The 27,491-nt window shown below is 50.3% G+C and overlaps 3 protein-coding genes across 3 annotated transcripts; 2 read left to right on the top strand and 1 right to left on the bottom strand.

Moving 5' to 3' along the window:
* Positions 1 to 90: 90 nt before the first annotated feature.
* LOC121062729 (olfactory receptor 14A16-like) lies at positions 91 to 1,166 on the top strand. The gene has a single exon (XM_040542899.1). It carries the CDS (start codon positions 183 to 185, stop codon positions 1,164 to 1,166), a length of 984 nt encoding a protein of 327 aa, XP_040398833.1. The 5' UTR covers positions 91 to 182.
* A 7,430-nt stretch (positions 1,167 to 8,596) lies between these two features.
* Positions 8,597 to 9,214, bottom strand: LOC121062727 (olfactory receptor 14J1-like). Its single transcript, XM_040542898.1, has one exon. The coding sequence runs from the start codon at positions 9,212 to 9,214 to the stop codon at positions 8,597 to 8,599; it is 618 nt and encodes a 205-aa protein (XP_040398832.1).
* A 9,521-nt stretch (positions 9,215 to 18,735) lies between these two features.
* Positions 18,736 to 19,671, top strand: LOC121062726 (olfactory receptor 14J1-like). The gene has a single exon (XM_040542897.1). It carries the CDS (start codon positions 18,736 to 18,738, stop codon positions 19,669 to 19,671), a length of 936 nt encoding a protein of 311 aa, XP_040398831.1.
* Positions 19,672 to 27,491: the final 7,820 nt, after the last annotated feature.

The following is a 27,491-nucleotide window of genomic DNA, read 5'->3' as shown; positions in this document are numbered from 1 at the left end:
CCTGGAGCATTGCACTGAGAAATCAATATGGAAGAAATGAGATTCATACAGGTTCTCCTGAAAAGAGAGAGGATTGTCTGGGGGGTGTTCTAAGACATGGAATAGGTTTTCCTCATTGAAGCCTCTTGTAACTTTGTTATGCATTCTCCTCTTCAACAGACAGCTGTGTTTAATGTCAGCAAATGGCCAACATCAGCTCTGTGAGTGAGTTCCTCCTGCTGGCATTCGCAGACACGCAGGAGCTGCAGCTCCTGCACTTCGCGCTCTTCCTGGGCATCTACCTGGCTGCCCTCCTGGGCAACAGCCTCATCCTCACCGCTGTAGCCTGCGACCACCGCCTCCACACCCCCATGTACTTCTTCCTCCTCAACCTCGCCCTCCTCGACCTGGGATCCATCTCCATCACTCTCCCCAAAGCCATGGCCAATTCCCTCTGGGACACCAGGGCCATCTCCTATCAAGGATGTGCTGCACAGGTCTTTTTCTTTCTCTTCTTCATATCAGCAGGGTATTATACTCTTACTGTCATGGCCTACGACCGCTACGTTGCCATCTGCAAGCCCCTGCACTACAGGAGCTTCCTCGGCAGCAGAGCTTGTGCCCAGATGGCAGCAGCTGCCTGGGGCAGTGGCTTTCTCAATGCTGTCCTGCACACGGCCAGTACATTTTCCCTGCCCCTCTGCCAAGGCAATGATCTCGATCAGTTCTTCTGTGAACTTCCTCAGATCCTCAAGCTCTCCTGCTCAACATCCTTCCTCAGGGAGTTTGGGCTTATTGTAGTTAGTCTCTGTTTAGCATTTGGTTGTTTTGTTTTCATTGTGGTGTCCTATGTGAAGATCTTCAGGGCAGTGCTGAGGATCCCCTCTGAGCAGGGACGACACAAAGCCTTTTCCACGTGCCTCCCTCACCTGGCCGTGGTCTCCCTGATGGTCAGCACTGCCACAGTTGCCTACCTGAAGCCCCCCTCCATCTCCTCCCCATCCCTGGACCTGGTTGTGTCAGTTCTGTACTCAGTGGTGCCTCCAGCAGTGAACCCTCTCATCTATAGCATGAGGAACCAGGAGCTCAAGGATGCCCTGCAGAAACTCTTTGGATACGTGCTTCTTCATCTTAATAGTGGACCCAAAGTCCTAACAGGACTCAAAGTTTTTCTTACAATGTGTTAGAACAGTATTTTATTCTCATTTTACACCGTTTTCTGAGATTTGTGATTGTCATTTATTAATGATATTCTAAGTTTCCTATCTGTTAATTATTTCATTTTATTTTTGACCCAAGTATCTCCTGTTCCCAAAGAACCTGTTTTTCTGTGTAGATAAAGAAAATAAAGAATCCAACATAAATTAACTGGTTTCAGCTGCCGTCTCTTCCCATCTGTTCTGCAGCTGGGGGAGCAGCCCCAGCATGCAGGAGGGGCTCAGGGCCTAGAGCCCAGCTGCCACATGGAGGAGAAGCCCCAGTGGCCCTTGGGGCTGCCCCTCTCTGCCCGCTGGACTCTGCCTCTCTGCTGCCTTTGGGTCGGGGCTGCTGCTTCCCTGGAGCCATGGCCATGGCCAGCAGCAGGATGTGGCCTTTTCACTGCTGCTCTATTCTGGCTTCCACATTGTTCTCTTGTGCTCCTGTTTTTGGATTAGTCCTCACATCTCGTGTACCTTGATGGCAGTCCTGTTGTCTCTGCAGTTCCATCTCTGTGACTGCAGCCAGCAGCAGGCACTGTGCAGCCCTGGATCACAGCTGGCCTCCCTGCTCGCACCACAGTAACAAGAGGGGCTGCTCAGGGCAAACCCAGAAGCCTCAACACCTCTTCCAGTGCTGCTGTAAGACATACAGCCAAGGAGTTGCTCCCTGCTTTTCTGTTTTCTGGGATTTTTCCTGGACTGAAGAACACAGGCTGAAAGTCCCAGCGTGGTCTGTGAGGAATCAAGGGCTGGACCAAGAGCTCCCTTTGTGGTGGCACATGCCCAAGCAGACAACTGGTCTTGGATTCATCTACATTGGAATGTGCCCCCTGCAGTGAGGCAGATGGCCGATGCCTGCCTGGAGAGGAATCTGGAGCTGCCAGATGGCAGGGGAACCCAGGGACAATGTGCTCATTGGGTAGTGATTAGGACCTCATAAAAGGAGCGACCAAGAAGAGTCTGGTAAAGGAAAAGGAAAATCTGAGGTGTCCAGGGGATAAGGAAGACTCTGCAATGCCCGGTGAGGTGGTGAAGAGCCAGCAGATGAAGGCCCATAAGATTGTAGAGTAATTGAGGACACAGAGTTGAGTCTGCTGCCCACCCTGAGCAGCACAGGCAGGGGGAGTCCTGCAGGGGTCCCAGGGCACCACAGTCCCCTGGCTCTGCACAGCAGCACCGCCAGCTTGGGGCACTCCATTTCCTGAGCCATGGCTGGCCCCAGCCCAGGAGCTGCTGGGGAGGCCCAGAGCCACCTTTGTCCCAGCAGCTGCGGTGCCTTGCAAGGGGCTGTGGTGATTGTGCCCAGAGCCCTGCAACAGCCTGCAGTGGGCACTGCCCTGGGGCCAGCCCAGCCTGGGCTGCTGGGCTGGACTGGGCTGGGCTGGGGAGAGGGCAGGGAGGTGGGGAGAGGTGGGCAGGGCCTGGGCTGGGCTGGGCAGTGCCCGGCAGAGGGCAACAGCAGCGTCAGGGAGTGGTGGGAGCATGCAAGGGAAGGGCTCCCAGCATGGCTTGGTGCTGCAGAGCCAGGGCTGCGCAAAGGGAGCCCAGAGCTGCAGGGGCAGGGGAGAGGACACTGCTCTGGGCCCTTGCTGGCCTGTGCAGAGCAGAAAGGGGGCCCAGGGCATTCATCCCCTCACCACAGCCTGCCAGGACCTGCACGGTGGTCATGGAGCGTCCAGGGCCAGGCTCTTCCCTGTGGTGCGCAGGGAGAGGGCAAAGCCTCTCTGAAAAAGAGGCTGAAACTGAAAAACGTCCCTCCCCTGCCCCGTGGTGTGACAGGGCCGGGGTGGGACAGGTTACCTTTATTTGATGTAGTTCTTGTATAATTTGCACTGGTGATGGCACAAAAAGATGGTTCCTTCACCAGTGATGTACATCCTTCTTCATGTTAGGACACAACTCAACATCCTTCACTCTGCTTTATCTCATGGATGAACTGGATTAGGTCTCCTTGATTAGTCTGAGGCACAATGCAATGCTTTTTACCTTCTGCCACTGCAGCACAATACCTATGACTTTCCCTTACTCTGCGCCTTGACCAGACAGGTCATTTCACATTTTTCACTTTCATACCCGTAGTTGGAAGGGGATGGTTTCCCAAAGTCGGGCAAGCTGAGGGGTTCTGTCTCAGCCATTTGAAAAGTCCTGTTCTTAAGTCTTTCAGCCTGAGTTTTCCACAGATGACTCAAGAAGTTTAATGGATGTCCAGGAGTCTACTAGGAGTAAGGGAGAGTATCTTGGGTTCCCAGAGGCCATTTCAACTTTAGGTCAATCCCAAGAACCCACTGAAGAAGGGGTTTGTCTTTGAATGGGTTTCAATGTGCCGGGCTGGGCTGTAGTTACAGGGACAAAGACCACTGCTGACAGTGAATGTGCCCTGGGAACTGCACCTGGCTCCATCTGAATCCCCCAAAGGGCTCAGATCTCCTGAAGGTCCATTCTGACAGCTGCCAGCCCAGGGAATTACTTTAGATGCACCGGGGCCTCTGGAGGTGGCACTGGTTGCTTACGGTCTGTAAGCAAAGCTCTGCCTGAATACCCAGTAATTTCCACAGTACTTAACGAAGAAAGCATTTACTCGTCATCTCAGATGACTCAATCCCTCCGTAAAATGTCAGAAAGTATAGTTTCTATCATGAAGAAATGTGAATTTTCAGGATCTATGGTCATTGTAGGAGAAGAAATATTGATGTTCACCTGTACTTGCTTTGTCATCGCTTTGTCTATCATGGTGTACTCCCTCATCTTCCAGGTACAAAACCTGTCTTCATTAATCTACCCTGCTGAATGTCCCCTTTCCAGCTGCCTGTCTGGACCTATCCTCTTCCCATGGTTCTCCTGGTTTGCCCTCCCCTTACTCCTGGATCACTCAGACCGCCCTCACCAACCCAGTTGCTGCTTCGAGCTTCAGGGAGTTGAAGCCTGCTCATCTATTTGCAGTCTGTCTAATTGTGTCTTTAGAAGGCTCATCATCATTTATCATTGAAGTAATATCATACGGATTAATTCTAATCTTAATACTTGTAATTTCCGGTCTATCAGTATAAAAGACTTCTTGAACAGTCATCCTTTTGGGAAGGTAAACCTCACAGGAGGCATACAAGATGAGGAGCTTGCTTTGCTTTTGGAAAATTGCTGCATGTTTTCCTGTTGTTTGTTTTGAAATAAGGAGAAACCTTTCAGCACCTGTGTGCATCCAGGTCTGTAAGGAAAGCAGGAGGTTGCTGGTGCAAAGGAGCTGTAACATCCAGATGCAGACTTCTGTGCTGAAGTCTGGTGTAAGGAAAAGTGATGCAAGAGCCAAAGAGAGAAATGTCAGGGCTGGGGTGGTGAGGAGCAAGGTTTTCCATGCAGTGTCAGACCTCAAGAGTCTGCTTTTCCTCCCTATGCAGGTCTCCAAAGGAGACACCCTGGGTCAATATCAATTAGAGAATAATGCTCCAAACCAAAATTCAACTAAACGCATCCTTTAAGATGAGAAAAGATTTTTTTCAGGTGCTTCTTGAAATCTTCCCCCTTAACTACACCATGAAAGCTTTCCAATTAGCTCTACAAGTCTTGAAGACTTGAAGAAAATTGTGGGACAGATATGTCTGCTTAGGACTTTCTGCATTTTAATGAGTTCCGTGGTGTATTTTGGTGCTCAGTCTATGAAGCACAGGTACTGAGAGGAGAATGATGCAACCGCTTGAGAAAGTAAAGTCAGAAGGAAAAGTTGAAGTGACTTGGAGTATTAGTTTGCCCACTGAGGGCTGTTACTAACAAAGCCTCCCCAGGGCCTTGTTAGGGCAGATAATTGGAGGCCATGACTACAGACAGGAAAAGGGCTGTGCTGAGAAAAATCTTGGTTGGTTTTAGTGAAGCAGAAGGTCCAAGGCCTGACCCCAGCCACTGGGAGGGGAGATCCTGCATGCCCATGTCTCACTCAGTGCTCTTCTTGGGGTCTGTGGGATGTGGTGGGCACTGTGATGCCATGAGAAGAACTTCATTATGACACCTCCCCACCCCTGCACAGTGTTACAAGGAAGCAATGAGGCCTCATTGCAATGAGAATATCATGTCTTCTCATAAGCTCTAGCCAAGGGGACAAAAACCTCAGGGTTGTTGGGGCCTTCCTTTCTTGCCAGAACCCTCTGCCTTATTCTCTGCAGACTCTCCTATGCTGTCCCACACTTTGCCCTGTTTCCTTGAAGTCTGCAGACACCCATCTCTGTTCACCACCTTGCTCTCATCCTCGACTTTCCATCATCTCACCCATGTCTCGTCAACCCTCACCAGCTGTTCCTTGAAACACAAAGCCTAGGTCTGATCATAGACTCTTTGGGTGACCTCTGGCACCACAGCACGACCCTTTGAGGGACATTTCTTCCTCCTCATGGCCAGTGCCAACCTTCCAAGGTGCACTTTGTGGCAGTTTTTTTCCTCTCTGTCTCTTTCCTACTACCAAAGAAAGCTCCATCAGGGTGGAAACCACTCCTGAAGTAGGCATCCCAATCAGCCTTCTTGTGGTCTGTCAGCCCACCAGACAGAAGTCACCTCACCAGCATCTTCCAAGCCATGGGCCTGCTGCTGGCCTTGCAGCTTCTTGGCTAGACACACCCAAGCCTTGTGCCTCCTGCTGTCCAGTCATGGACTCAAACAGAAGGGACAGGACAACCCATATGTGGGCCTTCTTTCTGTCTGGGTCCTCCTGGGTATGTAGGCAGAGGGGATCCCACAGTCAGCATGCCAACCAGGTGCCTTCTGCTGGCCTTCCAGGGCCACTGGCAGATGTCAGCCCAAAAGTACAGATCCCAGGGAGAAGTCAAGGGTGACCTGTCAGCTACAGACAGAAGTGATCTCACAGTCCCTTTCCGTGACACATTCCTGCTGCTGCCCTATCAGCTGCAGAGACAGAAGTGACCTCACAGTCACTGCCGCAGTCACATTCCTCCTGCTGGGGCAGGAAATCACGAGGCAGAGCTGACCTCTCTAGTCTCTTTGGGACTAGGGCTCACTTTTCTGGGTTAGAAATTTAGCAAATGTGTTGTTCAGCTTAGGGTGTCAGGTCTGTGGTTAGGTTATGGGCAAGCTTTGTGGAATAGTTTTTTGTTTTACGTCTGCCTAGAAGTCTAGGTTTAATAGAGCATTTAAATGTTAGTGTTGAAGGCAGGGATTAGGGTGAGCACAAGAATAAAGGCAAGGGCAAAGGGCTATGGGATGAGTTTTGCTTCATGGAATACTTTGAGTTCAAGCATTAGAATAGTGGATTCCTGTCAGGGTCTTGGAGTAGCATTTCGGTTTAGGGATTAAGGTTACTCTTTAAAATTGGGTAACAGCCTTACATCAATGTTTTAATTCAGTGTTAAAGCAGCATCAACATTACCTGAAGCCTCTTACCTCTACGAAATCATTGTAGATGTTCGCTCACCCTTCCCCCTCCCTCCCTAGGATGGGGGGATAGAATTAGAAAGAAATGAAAACTTGTGGGTTAACATAAAGACAGTTTGTAAGGACAGGAAAGAAAGGATAATAAAATAATAATAATGATAATAATAATGATGATGATGATAATAATAATGATTAATAATAATAATAATAATAATAATAATAATAACACTACTACTGATAACGTGTATAAAGAAAAGATGTACAATGCAATTCCTCACCACCTGCTGACGGATGCCCAGCCTATCCCCGAGCAGATGGTCCCCCCACCCCAGCCAGCCCCCCCATATTATTTGTTCAGCATGACGTCAGATGGTATGGAATACCCCTTTGGCCAGTTGGGGTCAGCCGTCCTGGGCCTGTCCCCTCCAGCTCCTGCTGCACCCCTAGCATGCCCTCTGGCAGGACAGAGCGAGAAGCTGAAAAGTCCTTGGCTTGGTGTAAGCACTGCTCTGCAACAATTAAAACATCAGTGTGATATCAACATTATTCTCATCCTCACTCCTAAACACAGCACCCTACCAGCTACTAGGAGGATAGTTAACTCTATCTTAGCCAAAACCAGGACAGTCACCCCCCCAGCCTGTACTGGTGCTTCGGGTTATTCCTCCCTAGGCACAGGACCCTGCACTTACCCTTGCTGAACTTCATGAGGTTCCTCTTGGCCCAACCCGCCAGCCTGTCGAGGTCCCTCTGAATGGTAGCACAGCCCTTTGGGATATCAGCCACTCCTCCCAGCTTTGCATCGTCACCACAAGTCAGGATGACTTTTGGCAAAAGCTGAAACTTCTGACATGACAACCCCTGTCCAAGACCTCTTCCTCTATGGGGCCTACCAGGTACTTAGGAAGAGTGGATCTCAGAACCTACGTGCAAAGCAGGTGCCTTCTGCTGCCCTATCATGGACACTGGCAGATGTGAGCCTAATGGCAGAGATCCCAGCTACTTCAGAAAGAGCTCAACTCACAATCCTCTTTACAGATATTCAATTAGGACTGGATTAGGAATTTCTGAGGCACCTCTGAACTCATAATACCACACCTATAAAACACCCCTTTTTGGCCCAGGACCTGCCCAGGTAGATGTGAGCAGGTTGTGATCCTTCAGGCCCGTGGTACTGCTGCTGGACTCCCAGCCTGAGACACGGTAGCCAGTTACTTGCAGTCCTGTGAGGTGCTGTCAGCCATCAGCCCCATCATGTGCTGTAGAGCCCCAGTGCCTAGGAATTGGGAACATTCATCAACTCAAGGGAACTGGCAACTAACAGGGAACCTCTGAAACAGCCCCAAATCACTAAAAGTCCATGCTGAGTCTCTGCTCTCACCACACCGAGCCTATGTGGAAAGAAGCAAAGCATCGTGCCCCTTTGGAGCCTCTTCCTGGGGCTTGATCTTGACAGCAGCTTTGCAGGAAGGCCTCAGCCTTCAGGCAGTGCCCGGAGGAGATCCCCTCTTAGGAGGGAAGTGCTGCAGCGGAGGCCAGCTGTGCCACTGCCGTGCCCACTGCCTGTCCCTGCCTGCAGTCCCAGTATAGCCGCACAGCAGCACTGCCACCAAGCTACAGGAGAAGCCGGGCCTGACCCCACCAGCAGGGCTCAGCAGGAGACAGTGGCAGTGGCAAGAGAGCAGCTCTGCATGCCCCAAGCGCTGGTGCTCCCTGGCCGTGCTGCTGGGATGGGACTCTTTTCCTCTGCACCCCTGCACACTGGCACTGCCCCTGCAGAGCCAGACCAGGTCTCAAAGGAAGGACGCCAGACCAGGCAGTGCAGACACCTTTTTTTTTGTTTAAATTCACAGAGAGCCTGGCTCCTCATATACAGAATCTCTGAGCTGTACTTGACAGGTACATACTGAAAAAGAAATGAGATGAATCCTATCATGTTAATGGGCAACTTTAGCAGTATTAAAACAAAGAAAATCCTGTAATAAAAACACTCATAAATACACAAATGCACACAAAAACAGTATTAGCTGTTGTAGTCATTGATATTATTAGTCATCTGCAGTAGTAGCTTGGAAATCTATTGCTTCTGAAACACATCTAGTCGTCAATTTCCGCAGGGCATTCTTGAGCTCCTGGTTCCTCATGCTGTAGGTGAAGGGGTTCACTGCTGGAGGCACCACAGAGTACAGAACTGCCACAACCAGGTCTAGGGATGGGGAGGAGATGGAGAGGGGCTTCAGGTAGGTAAACATGACAGTGCTGATAAAGAGAGAGACCACAGCCAGGTGAGGGAGGCACATGGAAAAGGGTTTGTGCTGGCCCTGAGAAGAGGGCATCCTCAGCACTGCCCTGAAGATCTGCACATAGGACAACACAATGAAAACAAAACAACCAAATAATAACGAAACACTAAATACAAGTGCCCCAAATTCCCTGAGGTAGGCATCTGAGCAGGAAAGCTTGAGTATCTGGGGGATTTCACAGAAGAACTGGTCCACAGCATTGCCTTGGCAGAATGGCAGTGAAAATGTATTGGCAGTGTGCAGCAGAACACTGAGAACCCCACTGCCCCAGGCAGCTGCTGCCATCTGGGCACAAGCTCTGCTGCCCAGGAGGCTCCTGTAGTGCAGGGGCTTGCAGATGCCAATGTAGCGGTCGTAGGACATGATTGTAAAAAGAGAAAACTCTGCTCCAGACAAGAAAACAAACAGAAAGACCTGTGCAACTCATCCTTGATAGGAGATGGCCCTGGTGTCCCAGAGGGAATTGGCCATGGCTTTGGGGAGAGTGGTGGAGATGCAGCCCAGGTCGAGGAGGGCGAGGCTGAGGAGGAAGAAGTACATGGGGGTGTGGAGGCAGTGGTCACAGGCTACGGCGGTGAGGATGAGGCTGTTGCCCAGGAGGGCAGCCAGGTAGATGCCCAGGAAGAGCGCGAAGTGCAGGAGCTGCAGCTCCCGCGTGTCTGCAAATGCCAGCAGGAGGAACTTGCTCACAGAGCTGCTGTTGGGCATTTTCTGACGTTGGACACTGTTGTCTGTTGAAGAGGAGAAGGAAGAAAAAAGTTAGAACAGACTTTGAGTAAAACCAGGGCAAGTCTGAGAGCACCCCCCAGCCCAAGCCTCTCTCTTTGCACAGAACCTTTCTGCAGCTCTCTTGCTTGAGCTGCACCTGGTGCTGGATGAGAGTGGCACTGGGAGCAGGGACTGCTGTGGGCTCCAGAGGAGTCCTGCCTGCTGTGCAGCAGGAGGGAAGCAGGAACACAGGGGAAACACGAATTTATTCTACTTCTCAGATCCAAGAGATTTGCAGTGTTGCTGTTCACCAGAATACAGACTGGAGCTGCAGGTAATTTGTTTGCTTTCCTTTCTTTCAGTTATTCCTGTAATGCTTAGGAGAGGTATTTGATGGTTAAGCTCCCTGACATTTATGCAGTCCCAGTGAAATCTTGGTGGTGCCAGGAGGCAAAGGGACTGTGCCTTGGTGAAGACTGAGCAGAGAAGATATTCCCACCAGACCTGTTCTCAGCTGCCCTGTGTCACCCCTCTGTGAGCTGCAGGACCATCCCACTGAGGTGTTTCCCTGAGAAGAAACTGGAGACAGCTGAGAACAGAGAAGCCCCAGTCCCAGTGCAGCTGGACAACATCCTCACCTTGTCTCTGGGCACCTGATCAGGATCTCAGCACTTCCCTCCTAGCCAGTGGTGCAGAAGCCTCACTCCAGCTGCCCACAGACAGCCATCCAGCAGCACAAACATGGCTTCGCAAGGAGGTGTCTTCTCCTTGGGCCACCTGGATAACAAAAGGATGCCACGAGAGAGCTGCATCCTGCTGGAGAGCAGCCTGCAGCCCAGGAGTATGCCCCACAGACAGAGCTGGATATCTGAAAGCTGCAGTGTGCCAGCATCCCAGCTGCACCCCTGCAGTGTCTGAAGGATGCTTGGCCACTCTGCTCCTGCTGTTCTGGACCCTCCTCTCTTTCACCCTGCCCGTGGTCACACACCCCTTCGCACGCGGCTGTGCTCAGTGCTGCCCTGCAGCACTCTGCCACCAACAGGGCACAGCCAAGGGGCACCTCCATGGCTGCAGGAGCTACAGGGCAGCTTACAGAGAGCCCGGCATGGCCAGCCAGGGCAGCGTGTGGGCTGACCGGGGGCACCTGGCTTAGGGCACTCCAAGGGGCTTCTGCCAGACTTCCTCACCTCGCAGTGCAATCCAGCCGCAGTCTCAAAGCCTACTGCATTGCCCACTACCCTCCCAGAAACAAGACCCAGAAGGAGACCCTTCCAGGACGTGCAGCTGCATGGCCCTGCAGCCAGAGGGCTGTCAAGGGCTTTGTCAAGGGCTTGTCAAGGGCTGTGCAGATTTCTCCTGCAATCAGCTCTCAGCATCCTCCCACTCCCAACTGCCTCCAAGCCCTCTCTCCTTCTCTCCTCTCTGCGTCTCTGCTGCGATCAGAGCCCCCAGCCCTGCTGCGCTGTGCAGAGGAGCTGCTCCTGGGCAGAGCTGTCTCTCTGCACCAGGGCCCTCTTGCCAGGAGCTCTCTCTGTCCCAGGAGCCCGGCCCAGCTCAGCACCAGACGCCCAGACCAAGGCATTGCAATCCCCCCTCGGGGGGCTTTGGGGAGGAGCCCACGAACCTCAGGCACTGAGAGACAATTGAAGACATCTCTCCAGAAGTCCAAGTCAGAGGCAAGTTTCCTGCAGTGTTCCCCTTAGTGCCAGGACAGACATAGCCTCCCTTGGAGCTCGTTAGAGCAAAACATTGGAAGTAGTTAGGACAAATAGAGAAAGACAATGTCGAGGCACACTGATATGTAGAAAAGCTGGATGTGTTTCACCGAGACAAGGGCCAGGCCTTGACCTTGAAGCTGTCAGATGTCAGTCAAAAAGTACAGATCCCAGGTAGAAGTCAAGGGTGATCTGCCACCTACAGACAGAAGTGACCTCACAGTCCCTTTCTGTAACACGTTCCTGCTGCTGCCCTATCAGCTGCAGAGACAGAAGTGACCTCACAGTCACTGTCACCGTCACATTCCTCGGGGGAGCTGACCGCTTTCAGATACACATGGGACTAGAGCTCACCTTTCTGGGTTAAAGAGTAAACAAAGATTTGGGAAGGTTTGGTGTTCTTCTGTGGGTATCAGGTCTGCCAAGAAGTCTAGGGTTAAATAGAGCATTTTAATGCTAATGTTAAGGGAAGGGATTAGGGTGAACAAGAGAGTAAAGGTAAGGGAAAGGAGTGATGGCCTGAGTTTTGCTTCAGTGGATACTCTGAGTTCAAGCATTAGAGTAGTGGATTCCTGTCAGAGTGTTGGAATAGCATTTAGGTTTTAGGGATGAAAATTATTAGTTAAAATAAGGTAAAGGCCATACATGACTGTTTTAAATCAGTATTACTGCAGCTTCGACATTACATGAACCTCTTACCTCTATGAAATCATTAATTTCTGCTTCCATACTCCTCTTCCCACCCCAAAATCTCACATCTCTCTTGTCCAGGCTGCTTCTGACCTCCCCATATCATGGGATTACCTTTCTGATGACATTCAAGATCTCAGGGTATCTGTCTCACCTTTGTTGGCTACTCCATTCCTGAGAAGGAAGTGGCATTGTAGTCAGGAGGGAAAAGGACTCAAAGGTCTTTAGGAGCATCCTCCACAATGTGTCCATCAGCTCTGCACCTCCACAAAACTGCGCTTCCTACCTACAAGTTTTGTTTCCCAAATGGCTTCTATGTATTCAGGGTTACCTCTCCCAGGCCCTCATGCATGTTTCAGTTTAAAATGTGCAGGAATGGTATAAAGAAAGCCAAGGCACAGATGGAACTGTGCTTGTCAAGGGATGCGAGGAATAACAGGAAGAGATTCGTTGCTCAGATAAGAGATACATTGCTCAGAAAAGAAAGGCCAGGGAGGGTGTACTCCCTCTGATGGATGAGAAGGGTGAACTAGTAATGACAGACATGGAGAAGGCAAGGGACTCAACAACTTCTTTGCCTCAGTCTTCACTGCCAGTCAGGCTTCCCAAGTCTCTGGTTTCCTTGAACCTGAAGATGGAGGCTGGGGGAGCAAAGTCCCACATGCTGTAAGCGAAGAGCAGGTTCAAGACCACCTGATGAAACTCAACATGTACGGGTCTATGGGGCCTGATGACATGCATCCCAGGGTCCGGAGGGAACTGGCTGATGTAGTTGCCAAGCCTCTCTCCATCATATCTGAAAAGTCCTAGCAGTCGGGTGAAGTCCCTAGTGACTGGAAAAAGAAAAATATCACTCCCCTTTTTATAAAGGGTAGAAAGGAGGACCCAGGGAACTACAGAATGGTGAGCCTCACCTCTGTGCCCGGCAAGATCATGGAAAAGATCCTCCTGGAATCAATGTCAAGGCATATGCAAGACAAAGAGGTGATCTGACACAACCAGCATGGCTTCACCAAAGGGTAAATCATGCCTGACCGATCTGGTGGCTTTCCACAGTGGAGTGACCACATCAGACAACAAGGGAAGACCAACCGATGTCATCTACTTGAATTTCTGTAAGACCTTTGACACGGTCCCACAAGACATCCTGGTCTCCAAACTGGAGAGATATGCATTTGATGGGTGCACCATTGAGTGGATAAGGAGTTGGCTTGAAGGTCACACCCAGAGAGTGATGGTCAACGGCTCTATGTCCAAGTGGAGGCTGGTGATGAGTGGTGTACCTTAGGGGTTTGTCCTGGGACCAGTACTGTTTAATATCTTTATCAATGACATAGACAGTGGGGTCGAGTGCACCCTCAGCAAGCGTGCAGATGACATCAAGCTAAGAGGTGTAGTTGATGCAACAGAGAAAGGGATGCCATCCAAATGTTCCTGGACAAGCTTGAAATGTGGGCCCATGTGAATCTAAGGAGGTTCAGCAAGTCCAAGTGCAAGGTGCTGCACCTGGGCTGGGGAAGTCCCAGACAGGAGGACAGGCTGGGAGAAGAACTCATTGAGAGCAGCCCTGCAGGGAAGGATTTGGGGGTTCTGCTGGACAAAAAGCTCAGCTTGAGCCAGCAGTGCATGCTTGTAGCCCAGAAGGCCAACGGCATCCTGGGCTGCATCAAGAGAGGAGTGGGCAGCAGGTGGAGGCAGGTGATTGTCCCCCTCTGCTCTGCCCTTGTGAGGCCTCACCTGGAGTCCTGTGTCCAGGTCTGGAGCCCCCAGCACAAGAAGGATGTGGATCTGTTCGAGTGGGTCCAGAGGAAGGTCACAAAGATGATTAAGGGGCTGGAGCACCTCTCCTATGAAGAAGGGATGAGAGAGCTGGGGCTGTTCAGCCTGGAGAAGAGAAAGCCCCTGGGTGACCTCTTTGTGGTCTTTCAGTACTTAAAGAGGGCTTATAAAAAAGATGGGGAGTGACTCTTTGCTCAGTCAGATAATGACAGCAAAAGGTGGAATGGTTTTAAACTAAAAGAGGTGAGATCTAGACTAGAGGTTAGGAGGAAATTTTTCACTCAGAGGGAGGTGAGGCACTGGAACAAGTTGCTGAGAGACCTTAGAGATGCCCCATCCCTGGAGCTGTTCAAGAGCAGGTTGAATGAGGCCCTGGGCAACTTGATTTCATGGGTGGCATCCCTGTTTATGGCTGGGTGGTTGGAACTAGATGATCTTTAAGGTCCCTTCCAACATGAGCCATTCTATGATTCAATGGTCTCACAAACTACTCCTCAAGCATGACTCCCATCCCACCAGCCTTCCTGTGGTCTCTCAGCTGACCAGAACAGAAGTTGCCTCACCATCTTCAATGCCATGTGCATGCTTCTGGCCTTTACGGTCCCTATCTGTGCCACATTCCTCCTGATGGTCTGTCAGCTCCAGGGACAGAAGTGACCTCCCAGACTCCTTCACAGCCACGTGCCTCCTGCAGGCCCAGCAGATCCTGAGGCACACCTGACCTAATCACAGCATTCCCAGCCAGCTCCTCCTTGTGGCCTCTGATCTGATCACATGCCTGTCACCTCACATGCCTCTTCCAATGCCATGCGACTGCTCCAGGACCTTACAGTTCCTGCCAATCCCCAAGGGGACAAACAGCTGAAGTTAGGGTATGTTGAAGATAAGATGTGCTGTGTGCATGGTGGTGGGCTTTGGGGGTTAGGTATTCATTTTAACATTTAGAGATTTGAGGTCACCTCCTAGGGTTAAGGGAACAGCAAGGGCTTTGAGGGAGGGATTGGTGTTCTCCTCAAGGTGCCTGCTCAAGGTATAGGGGAAGAGCAAGCTTTGTAGGTGGTGTGGTTTAGCCCGGCTGGCAGCTAAACACCACACAGCCGTTCGCTCACCCTCCCCTCTCCTTCTCTGGGATGGGGGAGAGAAACGGGAAAGTGAAGCCTGTGAGTTGAGATAAAGACAGTTTATTAAGACAGGAAAAATAATAACAATAATAATAATAGTATTAATAATAATAATGTGTACGAAATAAGTGATGCACAATGCAATTGCTCACCACCCGTTGACCGATGCGCAGCCTATCCCCGAGCAGCCGGCCCCCCCACCGCGGCTAGCCACCCCTATATATTGTTCAGCATGACGTCAGATGGTATGGAATACCCCTTTGGCCAGTTTGGGTCAGCTGTCCTGGGTCTGTCCCCTCCCAGCTCCTGCTGCATCCCTAGCCTGCTCGCTAGCAGGACAGAGAGAGAAGCTGAAAAGTCCTTGGCTTGGTGTAAGCACTGCTCTGCAACAATTAAAACATCAGCATGTTATCAGCGCTCTTCTCATCCTAATCCAAAACATAGCAGCCTACCAGCTACTAGGAGGAAAATTAACTCTGTCCTAACTGAAACCAGGACAGTAGGTTAGAGATTAGTTCTTGGTTGAGGGCTAGGGTTAAGGCTGGCATTTTAATTCTTGGTTAGGCTTAATCACCCTTCTGGTCCCCCTTCTAGTAGAAGATGGGTTTGACATCTGCCTTTTCCAAGTCCTGAGGAACGTCTTTGATCAATCTGTCATTTCCAAAGTCTTTGAGATAGGTCTTATGACGACGTCTGCAGCTCCACCACCACCTCTATCACCCTTCCAAAACCACCTCTAAGCAACCTGAGGACTGACCAGGGGGATGATGAAGGTTTGGGAAAGGGCTTGGTTAAAATCTCTGAAAAGGACTGTTCTGTGCTTCACACGGAGAGTGATGATGGTGTCATAGAAAACAGTGACACTCGTGAGGACAGAAGAGCAGGTGGATAAGGCCTTGGGCCTGCCAACACAGCACACACACACATGAAAACTGCAGGGGAGGGAAGAGGAAGATTGGATCCAAACTGCAGATTATAAAAGCAAAGACCATGAGTATCACCATAGCACTGCAGGAAAGTTCCAGCAATGGGACAAAAATCACAGGAGGGGACCATGACACCGGGGCCACAGAACTATAGCTGGCAGGAAGAAAAATAATTACTGTACATGAGAGAAATACCCCTGGTTCAGGTACTGCTGCCTTCTGGAGCCAGACCTTCCACTTCATGACTCTTGCAGAGAACAGGGATGGCATAAAGCACAGGACTGACCATAGGACATGGCCCCAGCAGGAAGCACTCAGTTCATGCAGAAGTTGCAGCTGATAGCGCTCCCACTTCTGTGAGCAATGGGGGTTCTGTCCCCAGTCAGGAAGCTGGCCAGCATCTGGCGCAGGGTGGTGGAGCTGTACAAGGTCTGCAAGGAGAACAAATCTCCCCCAGGAAGAAGGCCACGGGCATCTGCAGGTGTTTGCTTGTAGGCACCAGCACAATGATGAGGGTGTTCCACATCCCATTCACCGTGCTGGTCATGTGAAAGATGAGGAATATATTTATCTAAGGGTTGAAGGCCTTTCATATTCACAGTAGGGGAAAGTCAATCAATGCTGTCTTATTGTCCCATTTGCCTTTCTTCATGGAATACGTTTTAGAACATTCTGGTCTCCTCTCTCTTGTTGGGACACGAATCACCAATATGTTTCTTCTCAGTTTGTAAAAGAAATGGTGAACAAAGCTCAGAGAGGTGAAATTATCTCTGCCTGTCATGGCTGAGGTGTCTTTCCACACCGTGGAAAAGGAATAGGGTTTTAACGGAGGGTGTCATTTGTACTTCTGGTAGACATCCTCACTCTAATAGCAGAAATTACACTTCCAAAATCCATCTCCCCTTTGTTCAGAGAGGAGCAGTCGGTGATGCCTTCAGTCTGCCTCAAACACCACACCCCAGGAGAGATCCTGCTGCCTTCAGGAGCTGTCAGCCCCGAGGCCTTGGGGACACCTCGAGGGAGCCCAATGGCACAGAGCAAGCGATGCCATGGTCAGGTGCTGTGCTGCTGAGCTGGGCTGGGCTCCTGGGCCCAAGGGGAGCTCCTGGCAAGCGGGCAGCGCTGCAGAGAGACAGCTCTGCCCAGGAGCAGCTCCTCTGCACAGCGCAGTAGGGCTGGGGGCTCTGACCGCAGGTGGCATGGGGAGAGGAGAGACAGAGAGCGGGCTTGGAGGCAGCGAGGAGTGCAACAACAGAGGGCAGCGTGTGGCAGGACAGATCTGCAGCCTCTTGACACTGTGAGTCTCTGGCAGCAGGGCAATGCAGGTGTAGTTGCCAAAGGGGTCTTCTACAGCTGGCACATCCAATGGCTGATATACCATATGTCCAGATGGTTCTCTCTGTTTTTTCCAGCAAAGAGTAGAAGATGCTGTAGAGAATGTCTTTTATGAGGAAGCATCTTAAGAGAAAGACCGAGGCTTGTTTTATCTGAAGGGGAAGGCTTTTTTGGACTCTATGGTTTAAGATTTCTGCTGCAAAGTTTTTACTGGTTTCATGGTAATGGGTTGTCAGGATTGTACAGGAGACTGAGTCTACTAGAGCATTGCACTGAGAGATCAGTATGTCAGCAATGAACTTCACAAAGACCCTTCAGCCACCTCAGCTTAAAGACTGCACCAACATCACGTTTGTGGTCTCCTCAGGTTCTAACTGAGCTGATCTTTCGGAGCTGCAGCCCCTGTGATGCCCATGGACAGGGCTCTGTACTCAGGAGTCCTCTGCAGGGCAGAGCTCAGCACACAGCTTATGGGATGGGGTCTGTGAGCGTGGACAGGGAGGAGATGTGGGGACAGAGAACCCGCTCCCAGCAGGGACATGGGCAGGCAGCAGGGACATGGGCAGGTAGTGAGAGGGAGCTGCTGCCAGAAATGCTGTGCGAGGGAGGGCTCAGGCACCTCCCTGCCATCCCCTGCAGGGCAGGCACCTTCCCTGGGACACCCCCTTCTCTCCTCTCCCACCAGCAGAGCCTCTGCCCTCAAGCCCCCGGTGTCCCCAGTAGGAGCTGCCTCTTCTGCAGACAGAGCTGCAGCAGAGGAGGGTCTGCTGAGTGTCTGTCTGTCCCTCGCTGGCCTTGCCTTCCCTGGCAGCAGCACGGTGCCATTCCTCCTGGCTTCTCCACCTGGCCGTGCTGCTGCTGTTCTTGTTCCCAGGCTGGCTGGGGATGGGGGTTTCACATGCACATGGAGTGAGCCCCCGTTGTGCTTGGGGGAAGGGGAGTATGGGGACAGGGTGAGGGGTCTGGAGATGTGCACTTTGAGCCTTGATTCCTCAAGAATCTCTCAGCAGTGTCCTTGTTCTTTTCAGTCAAACATTTGAGTAGAATTTTCCTGCAGCTCTCACAAGGCAGCTGAGACCGGACTTGATGGACAGACTGGCTGTCCTCCCTGAGTGACACTCTGCACTAAAGTGACAGAACCTTTTTCTCTGATGATGATCCACAAGGATTCACTTTGAGCCCAGCAGAAATAATCAGGATTTGTGGCTTAGAAACACTCCTCAGGAGTGGTGGGACAGCTGAAACAAACAAACAAAAAAAAAAAGCCTCCACAGCTCTGCTCTGCAGTTTGGTGAACTGGGACCAACACCGGGGCAAAACTCTTTTGATATCAGGATGGAAGTGAAACTGACATTCCCCCATGTTCCTCTTCACCTCTTGCTGTAGGACAGGACTCCTTTGCCCATAGTAAAGCCCCCTGTTCCAACAGAGACCCTCAGGCAGAATGAATCAGGACACATGATAAGAATCTGCCAAATGTTTGCCAGAAAGTGGACAATATATTTGATGATTTTAAATGAGAAATGGAATTAGTTTTCCTCTGATATGTTTGTTGTACTTTATTACTCTCATCCTCTTCTTTGTTTAGGATCACATCCCCAAAAAAGCAGATGTCCAACAGCAGTGCCATCACTGAGTTCCTCCTCCTGGCATTCGCAGACACACCGGAGCTGCAGCTCCTGCACTTCGCGCTCTTCCTGGGCATCTACCTGGCTGCCCTCCTGGGCAACAGCCTCATCCTCACCGCTGTAGCCTGTGACCACCGCCTCCACACCCCCATGTACTTCTTCCTCTTCAACCTCGCCCTCCTCGACTTGAGCTGCATCTCCACCACTCTGCCCAAAGCCATGGCCAATTCCCTCTGGGACACCAGGGTCATCTCCTATCAAGGGTGTGCTGCACAGGTCTTTCTCTTTGCCTTCTTGGCTGGTACAGAGTTTTCCCTTCTCACCATCATGTCCTACGACCGCTACATTGCCATCTGCAAGCCCCTGCACTACAGGAGCCTCCTGGGCAGCAGAGCTTGTGCCCAGATGGCAGCAGCTGCCTGGGGCAGTGGCTTTCTCAATGCTGTCCTGCACACGGCCAGTACATTTTCCCTGCCCCTCTGCCAAGGCAATGCTGTGGACCAGTTCTTCTGTGAAATCCCCCAGATCCTCAAGCTCTCTTGCTCAGATGCCTACCTCAGGGAAGTTGGGGCACTTGTCTTTACTCTTTCTTTAGTATTTCTTTGCTTTGTTTACATTGTGGTGTCCTATGTGCAGATTTTTAGAGCCGTGCTGAGGATGCCCTCTTCTCAGGGCCGGCACAAAGCCTTTTCCACGTGCCTCCCTCACCTTGCTGTGGTCTCTCTGACTGTTAGCACTGGCTTGTTTGCCTACCTGAAGCCTCCCTCCATCACCTCCCAGTCACTGGACCTGGTGGTGTCATTTCTGTACTCAGTGTTGCCTCCAGCAGTGAACCCTCTCATCTACAGCATGAGGAACCAGGAGCTCAAATATGCAGTGAGGAAAGTATTTCTATACATAGTTCTTCATCATCAATAACGACTTCATTATTGTGATTATTATTATATCATTTTTGTCATTATGCTTATTATCAAAATGTAATACTAGAAATAATCCTAACAGGACTAGCTGGTTATTTGGGAAACTGATAGAATGATTTCTTTAAGTATATTTTTATTAATGTTTTAACAAAATTTTATATTGATAGAAATAATGTTATTCTTGTCCTGCTGCATACCAAGTTTTAAAATTATTTTTAACCAGTCATAGAATTATGGAATCATAGAATGGCCTGGGTTGGAAAGGACCTCAAAGATCATCTAGTTCCAACCCCCCTACCATAGGCAGTGACACCTCCCAGTGGATCTGGGTTGCTCAGGACTTCTTCTAACTTGCTCTTGAAGACCTGCAGGGATGGGGCATCCAATACAGAATCACAGAATCATAGAATCACAGAATCGAAGGGGTTGGAAGGGACCTCAAAAGATCATCGGGTCCAACCCCCTTGCCAAAGCAGGTTCCTTAGAGCAGGCTACCCAGGTAGGCGTCCAGATGGGCCTTGAATATCTCCAGAGAAGGAGACTCCACAATCTCCCTGGGCAGCCTGTTCCAGTGCTCCGTCACCCTCACCGTGAAGAAGTTCTTTCGCATGTTGGTGCGGAACTTCCTGTGCTCTATCTTGTGGCCATTACCCCTTGTCCTATCCCCACAAACCACTGAAAAGAGGTTGGCCAAATTCCTCTGTCTCCCACACCTTAGGTATTTATACACATTGATGAGATCCCCTCTCAGTCTTCTCCAGGCTGAACAGACCCAGGTCTCTCAGCCTTTCTTCATAGGGAAGATGCTTCAGGCCCCGTATCATCTTTGTGGCCCTCCGCCGGACTCTTTCCAGGAGATCCCTGTCTTTTTTGTACCAGGGAGCCCAGAACTGGACACAGTACTCCAGGTGAGGCCTGACCAGGGCAGAGTAGAGTGGGAGGATCACCTCCCTTGACCTGCTGGCCACGCTCCTTTTAATGCACGCCAGGATCCCATTGGCCCTCTTGGCCACGAGGTCACACTGCTGGCTCATGGTCAACCTGTCGTCCACCAGGACCCCCAGGTCCTTCTCCTCAGAGCTCCTCTCCAGCAGGTCATCCCCCAGCCTGTACTGATACGTCCGGTTGTTCCTTCCCAGGTGCAGGACTCTACACTTGCTCTTATTAAACCTCATTTGGTTTCTTCCTGCCCATCTCTCCAGCCTGTCCAGGTCTCGCTGAATGGCAGCACAGCCTTCTGGCGTGTCAGCCACTCCTCCCAGCTTTGTGTCATCGGCGTACTTGCTGAGGGCAGACACTATTCTCTCATCAAGGTCATCGATGAAGATGTTGAACAAGACCGGACCCAGCACCGAGCCCTGGGGAACACCGCTAGTCACAGGTCTCCAGCCGGACTCTGTGCCGCTGATCACCACCCTCTGAGATCGGCCAGTCAGCCAGTTCATAACCCACCTAACTGTCCACTCCTCTATCCCACACTTTCTCAGCTTTGCTATCAGGATGTAATGGGAGACAGTATCGAAAGCCTTGCTGAAGTCAAGGTAGATGACATCCACTGCTCTGCCCCCATCCACCCAGATACCTCTGTGGAAAACCTGTTCCAGTGCCTCACTATCCTCTGAGTGAAAAATTTCCTTCTAACCTCTAATCTGAATATCCCCTCTTTTAGTTTAAAACCACTTCCCCTTGTCCTATCATTATCTATGTGAGTAAAGAGTCCTTCTCCATCCCTTTTATAAGACCCTTTAGGTATTGAAAGTCTGCAAATGACGTCACCCTGGAGCCTTCTCCTCTGTCAGGCTGAACAGCCCCAGCTCTCTCAGCCCTTCTTCATAGGAGAGGTGCTCCAGCCCCTTAATCATCTTTGTGACCTTCCTCTGGACCCACTCGAACAGATCCACATCCTTCTTGTGCTGGGGGCTCCAGACCTGGACACAGGACTCCAGGTGAGGCCTCACAAGGGCAGAGCAGAGGGGGACAATCACCTGCCTCCACCTGCTGCCCACTCCTCTCTTGATGCAGCCCAGGATGCCGTTGGCCTTCTGGGCTACAATCATGCACTGCTGGCTCAAGTCGAGCTTTTCGTCCAGCAGAGCCCCCAAATCCTTCTCTGCAGGGCTCCTCTCAATGAGTTCTTCTCCCAGCCTCTTCACATGTCTGGGATTTCCCTGTCCTAGGTGCAGCACCTTGCACTTGGACTTGCTGAACCTCATTAGGTTCACACAGGCCCAGTTCTCAAGCCTGTCCAGGTCCCCTTGGATGGCATCCCTTCCTTCTATAGTATCAACTGCACCACTCAGCTTGGTGTCATCTCCACTCAATGCCACTGTCTATGTCGTTGATGAAGATATTAAACAGTACTGGTCCGAGGACAGACCCCTGAGGTAAAGCACTTGTCGTCACCCTCCACTTGGATATGGATCCATTGATTGCCACTCTGTGTTTTTGACCTTATCCACTGAAAAGTATACCCATTAGATCCGTACATCTGCAATGTGGAGACCAGGATGTCATGTGGGACCGTGTCAAAGGCCTTGCAGAAGTCCAAGTAGATGACATCGGTCGGTCTTCCCTTGTTGTCTGATGTGGTTACTCCATTGTGGAAAGCCACCAGAGTGGTCCGGCATGATTTACCCTTTGGTGAAGCCATGCTGGTTGTGTCAGATCACCTCTTTGTCTTGCATATGCCTTGACATTGATTCCAGGAGGATCTTTTCCATGATCTTGCCGGGCACAGAGGTGAGGCTCACCATTCTGTAGTTCCCTGGGTCCTCCTTTCTACCCTTTTTAGAAATGAGAGTGATGTTTTCCTTTTTCCAGTCACTAGGGACTTCACCTGACTGCCAGGACTTTTCAAATACGATGAAGAGAGGCTTGGCAACTACATCAGCCAGTTCCCTCCGGACCCTGGGATGTATGTCATCATGCCCCATAGACTTGTACGTGTTTAGTCTTGCTGTGGTTTAACCCGGTCGGCAGCTAAACACCACACAGCCGTTCGCTCACCCTCCCCACTCCCTCTCTGGGATGGAGGAGAGAAACGGGAAAGTGAAGCCTGTGAGTTGAGATAAAGACAGTTTATTAAGACAGGATAATAATAATAATAATAATAATAATAATAATAATAATAATAATAATAATAATCTGTATGAAACAAGTGATGCACAATGCAATTGCTCACCACCCGCTGACCGATGCCCAGCCTATCCCCGAGCAGACGGCCCCCCACCCCAGCTAGCCACCCCTACATATTGTTTAGCATGGTATCAGATGGTATGTCTAAATGGATGTCTAAATCTCTAAATATTTGGACAGTCTGGATCAGCTGTCCTGGGTCTGTCCCCTCCCAGCTCCTGCTGCACCTCTAGCCTGCCCGCTGGCAGGACAGAGCGAGAAGCTGAAAAGTCCTTGGCTTGGTGTAAGCACTGCTCTACAACAATTAAAACATCAGCATGTTATCAGCGCTCTTCTCATCCTAATCCAAAACATAGCACCCTGCCAGCTACTAGGAGGAAAATTAACTCTGTCCTAACTGAAACCAGGACATGCATCCACCCCTTATTCCATACCATTTATGTCATGCTCAGGTTACACTCTTTCCAATACCTTCTAATTAATCACCATTTTCATCTATGATATATAGCAACCATGGTAGTGATGACATACAGTGTTATATTACATATTACATTAACATACTACAATTCAACTCATGGGCTATTCTCACCCAGTATTAGGTCCCCTTGAGGTACACACCGGACCTCCCCATTCTTTTGTATTACCCACCAAGTGCATCCAGGTCCCTGAGCAAAAGCAATCCCACAAATGGGTTTGCCTTTTCCTGAGGCAGGAGTAGCCCAGACGGTTTTACCCAGCATGTTTCTTACGTGCACTACAGGAACTTTATCCCCTTCTACAGTACGTAACAGGTTTGATTGGGCAGGTCCAGCTCGGTTGGCAGATCCTCTAGGATTGACTAACCAGGTGGCCTTTGCCAAATGTGTATCCCAATTTCTGAATGTCCCAGCACCCATTGCTTTCAGTGTAGTCTTTAACAGTCCATTGTATCATTTGACTTTCCCGGAGGCTGGTGCATGATAGGGGATGTGATACACCCACTCAACACCATGTTCTTTGGCCCAAGTGTCTATAAGTTTGTTTCGGAAATGAGTCCCATTGTCTGACTCAATTCTTTCTGGGGTGCCATGTCGCCATAGGACTTGCTTTTCAAGGCCCAGGATAGTGTTCCGGGCGGTGGCATGGGGCACAGGATATGTTTCCAGCCATCCGGTGGTTGCTTCCACCATTGTAAGTACGTGGCGCTTGCCGTTGCGGCTTTGAGGGAGTGTGATGTAATCAATCTGCCAGGCCTCTCCATATTTATATTTCAGCCATCGTCCTCCATACCAGAGAGGCTTTGACCGTTTGGCTTGCTTGATTGCAGCACATGTTTCACAATCATGAATAACCTGTGCTATAGTGTCCATGGTCAGGTCCACCCCTCGGTCACGAGCCCATCTGTATGTTGCATCTCTACCTTGATGGCCTGAGGTGTCATGGGCCCATCGGGCTATAAATAATTCACCTTTATGTTGCCAGTCCAGGTCCACCTAAGCCACTTCAATCTTAGCAGCCTGATCCACCTGCTGGTTGTTTTGATGTTCTTCAGTAGCCCGACTCTTGGGCACATGAGCATCTACATGGCGTACCTTTACAACCAGGTTCTCTACCCGGGCAGCAATATCTTGCCACAATGCAGCAGCCCAGATGGGTTTGCCCCGGCGTTCCCAGTTGTTCTGCTTCCATTGCTGTAACCACCCCCACAGGGCATTTGCTACCATCCATGAATCAGTATAGAGATAGAGAACTGGCCACTTTTCTCATTCAGCAATATCTAAGGCCAGCTGAACGGCTCTCACCTCTGCAAACTGACTCGATTCACCTTCTCCCTCAGCAGCTTCTGCAACTCGTCGTGTAGCATCTCCAATGCTTTCCCATAATACAACAGGACCCATCAGTGAACAGGGCATATTTCTTCTCTTTTTCTGGTAGCTTGTTGTACAATGGGACTTCTTCAGCACGGGCCACCTCCTCCTCTGGTGATATCCCAAAATATTTGCCTTCTGGCCAGTCCATGACAAATTCAAAGATTCCTGGGCAACTGAGGTTTCCTATTCGAGCCCACTGAGTAATCAGTGCAACCCACTTGCTCCATGTAGCATCAGCTGCATGATGTGTAGAGGGGAACCTTCCTTTGAACATCCAGCGTAGTACCAGCAGTCAGGGTGCCAGGAGGAGATGCACTTCAGTACTGACCACTTCTGAAGCAGATTGAACTCCTTCATATGCTGCCAATATCTCCTTTTCGGTTGGAGTGTAGCAGGCCTCAGATCTTCTGTATCCCCGACTCCAAAACCCTAGGGGTCGACCTCAAGTTTCCCCAGGCTCTTTCTGCCAGAGGCTCCAGGTGTGGCCATTCTCCCCGGCTGCGGTGTAGAGCACATTCTTTACATCTGGTCCTGTTCGGACTGGCCCAAGGGCTACTGCATGAACAATAGTCCTGCTTAAGTCCTTAACAAATTAAGTCCTGCTTAATTTGTTCAAAGGCTTGTCATCACTCAGGGCCCCATTTGAAATCATTCTTCTTATGGGTTACTTGGTAGAGCGGGTTTATGATCAGACTGTAATTTGGAATGTGCATTCTCCAAAACCCCACGACACCTAGGAAAGTTTGTGTTTCCTTTTTGCTAGTTGGTGGAGACATAGCTGTTATTTTGTTGATCGCATCCATTGGGATTTGACGACATCCACCTTGCCATTTTATTCCTAAAAACTGGATCTCTCGTGCAGGTCCTTTGACTTTATTTTGTTTTATGGCAAAACCGGCCTTCAGAAGGATTTGGACTATTTTCTTCCTTTCTCAAAAACATCCTCTGCTGTATCACCCCACACAATGATGTCATCGATGTACTGCAGGTGTTCAGGAGCTTCCCCCTGTTCCAACGCAGACTGAATCAGTCCATGGCAAATAGTAGGGCTGTGTTTCCACCCCTGGGGCAGCCAATTCCAGGTGTATTGGACACCCCTCCAAGTGAAAGCAAACTGTGGTCTGCACTCTGCTGCTCGGGGGATGGAGAAAAATGCATTAGCGATATCAATTGTGGCATACGACTTGGCTGCCTTCAATTCCAGTTTGTACTGGAGTTCTAGCATGTGGTGCCACTCAGCAGTGGCGTGCCTTCATTCAGGCCACGATAGTCCACTGTTAGTCTCCACTCACCATTAGACTTTCGCACTGGCCATATGGGACTATTAAAAGGTGAATGGGTCTTGCTGATCACTCCTTGGCTCTCCAGTTGACGAATTAGCTTATGGATGGGAATCAGGGAGTTTTGGTTGGTGAGACATTGCTGCCGGTGCACAGTTGTGGTAGTGATTGGCACCTGCTATTCTTCAACCCTCAGCAGCCCCACAACAGAAGGGTCCTCTGAGAGACCGGGCAAGGTAGACAACTGTTTAATGTCCTCTGTCTCTAAGGCAGCTATGCCAAAAGCCCAGCAGAACCCTTTTGGGTCCTTGAAATATCCTCTTCTAAGATAGTCTATGCCAAAGATGCACGGAGCATCCAGGCCAGTCACAATATGGTGCTTTTGCCAGTCATTCCCAGTTAGACTCACTTCAGCCTCCAATACAGTTAACTGCTGGGATCCCCCCATCACCCCATAAATACAGATGGGTTCTGGCCCTTTATAGCCTGATGGCATTACAGTACACTGTGCACCGGTGTCTACTAAAGCCTTATACTTCTGTGCGTCTGACATGCCAGGCCATCGAATCCACACAGTCCAATAAACTCAATTGTCCCTTTCCTCCCCCTGGCTGGAGGCAGGGCTCCTCCAATCCTGGTCAGAATCTTTATTTCTGTGTCTGAAGGACTGCCTGCTGGAAGTTGGAGCAGCAAGCTTCTCAGAGAACCCCTTTTTCCCGATTGTTTTCTTTTGCAATTCATGTACCCGTGCCTCTAGGGTCTCAGTAGATTTTCCATCGTGTTTTGTCATGTCCTTTCCATGGTCACATAGGTAGAATCACAGGGTGGCACGGGGTGTGTACCCACTATATCATCTTCCTTGCATGGATGGATGCTTACCCCTGATAGCTGAAACTCTGGCTTGTACAGGTGGGGAGGAAAATAATCTCTCTTCAAGTTGGTGGACCTTTTCAGAAAGTTTCTCCAAAGTATTCTCTTTTAGTTGATTGACACTTTCAGAAAGTTTCTCCACAGCCGAGATGCAGGCCTGTAGGGAAGAGGAGATACTTTATTCGTACTGCTGGAATTGTTTAGTCAATTCATCCACTGTGGGTTCCTCATCTTCTTTCCAGGCCATTACTGCCAATGAGCTGGCATATGATGATGGTGCACTCTGTACAAACTTCCACCACATGGGTTGTGAACACTTGACTTATCTGGACCTGTGGATATTTGTTCGTTGTCTCGGTCTCTATAAATCACCTCCCGTACAGCTAATTCCCTCAGGTACTCGATTCCCTTTTCCATAGTGGTCCACTATGGAAATATAATGGACAACATACAAGTGGACAACATACAAGTTCTTCATTGAAGGGATACCTTTCCTTCACATCTGACAGGAGACGCCTCCAGAGGCTGTAGCCTGTTGCTCCATCTCCAATTGCTTTGTCAATGCCTGCATCTCTAGCAAGGGATTCCAGCCGCCTGGCTTCCCTGCCCTCTAATTCCACACAATTGGCTCCAGTGTCCCAGCACTGGAGCAGCCAGGTGACTAACTGCTCACCTATACAGTG

The sequence above is a fragment of the Cygnus olor genome, chromosome 34 (assembly GCF_009769625.2).
Source record: "Cygnus olor isolate bCygOlo1 chromosome 34, bCygOlo1.pri.v2, whole genome shotgun sequence".
Classification (NCBI taxonomy): domain Eukaryota; kingdom Metazoa; phylum Chordata; class Aves; order Anseriformes; family Anatidae; genus Cygnus; species Cygnus olor.
Note: the sequence above shows the minus strand (reverse complement) of the source record. Positions and strands in the feature narration are given on the sequence as shown.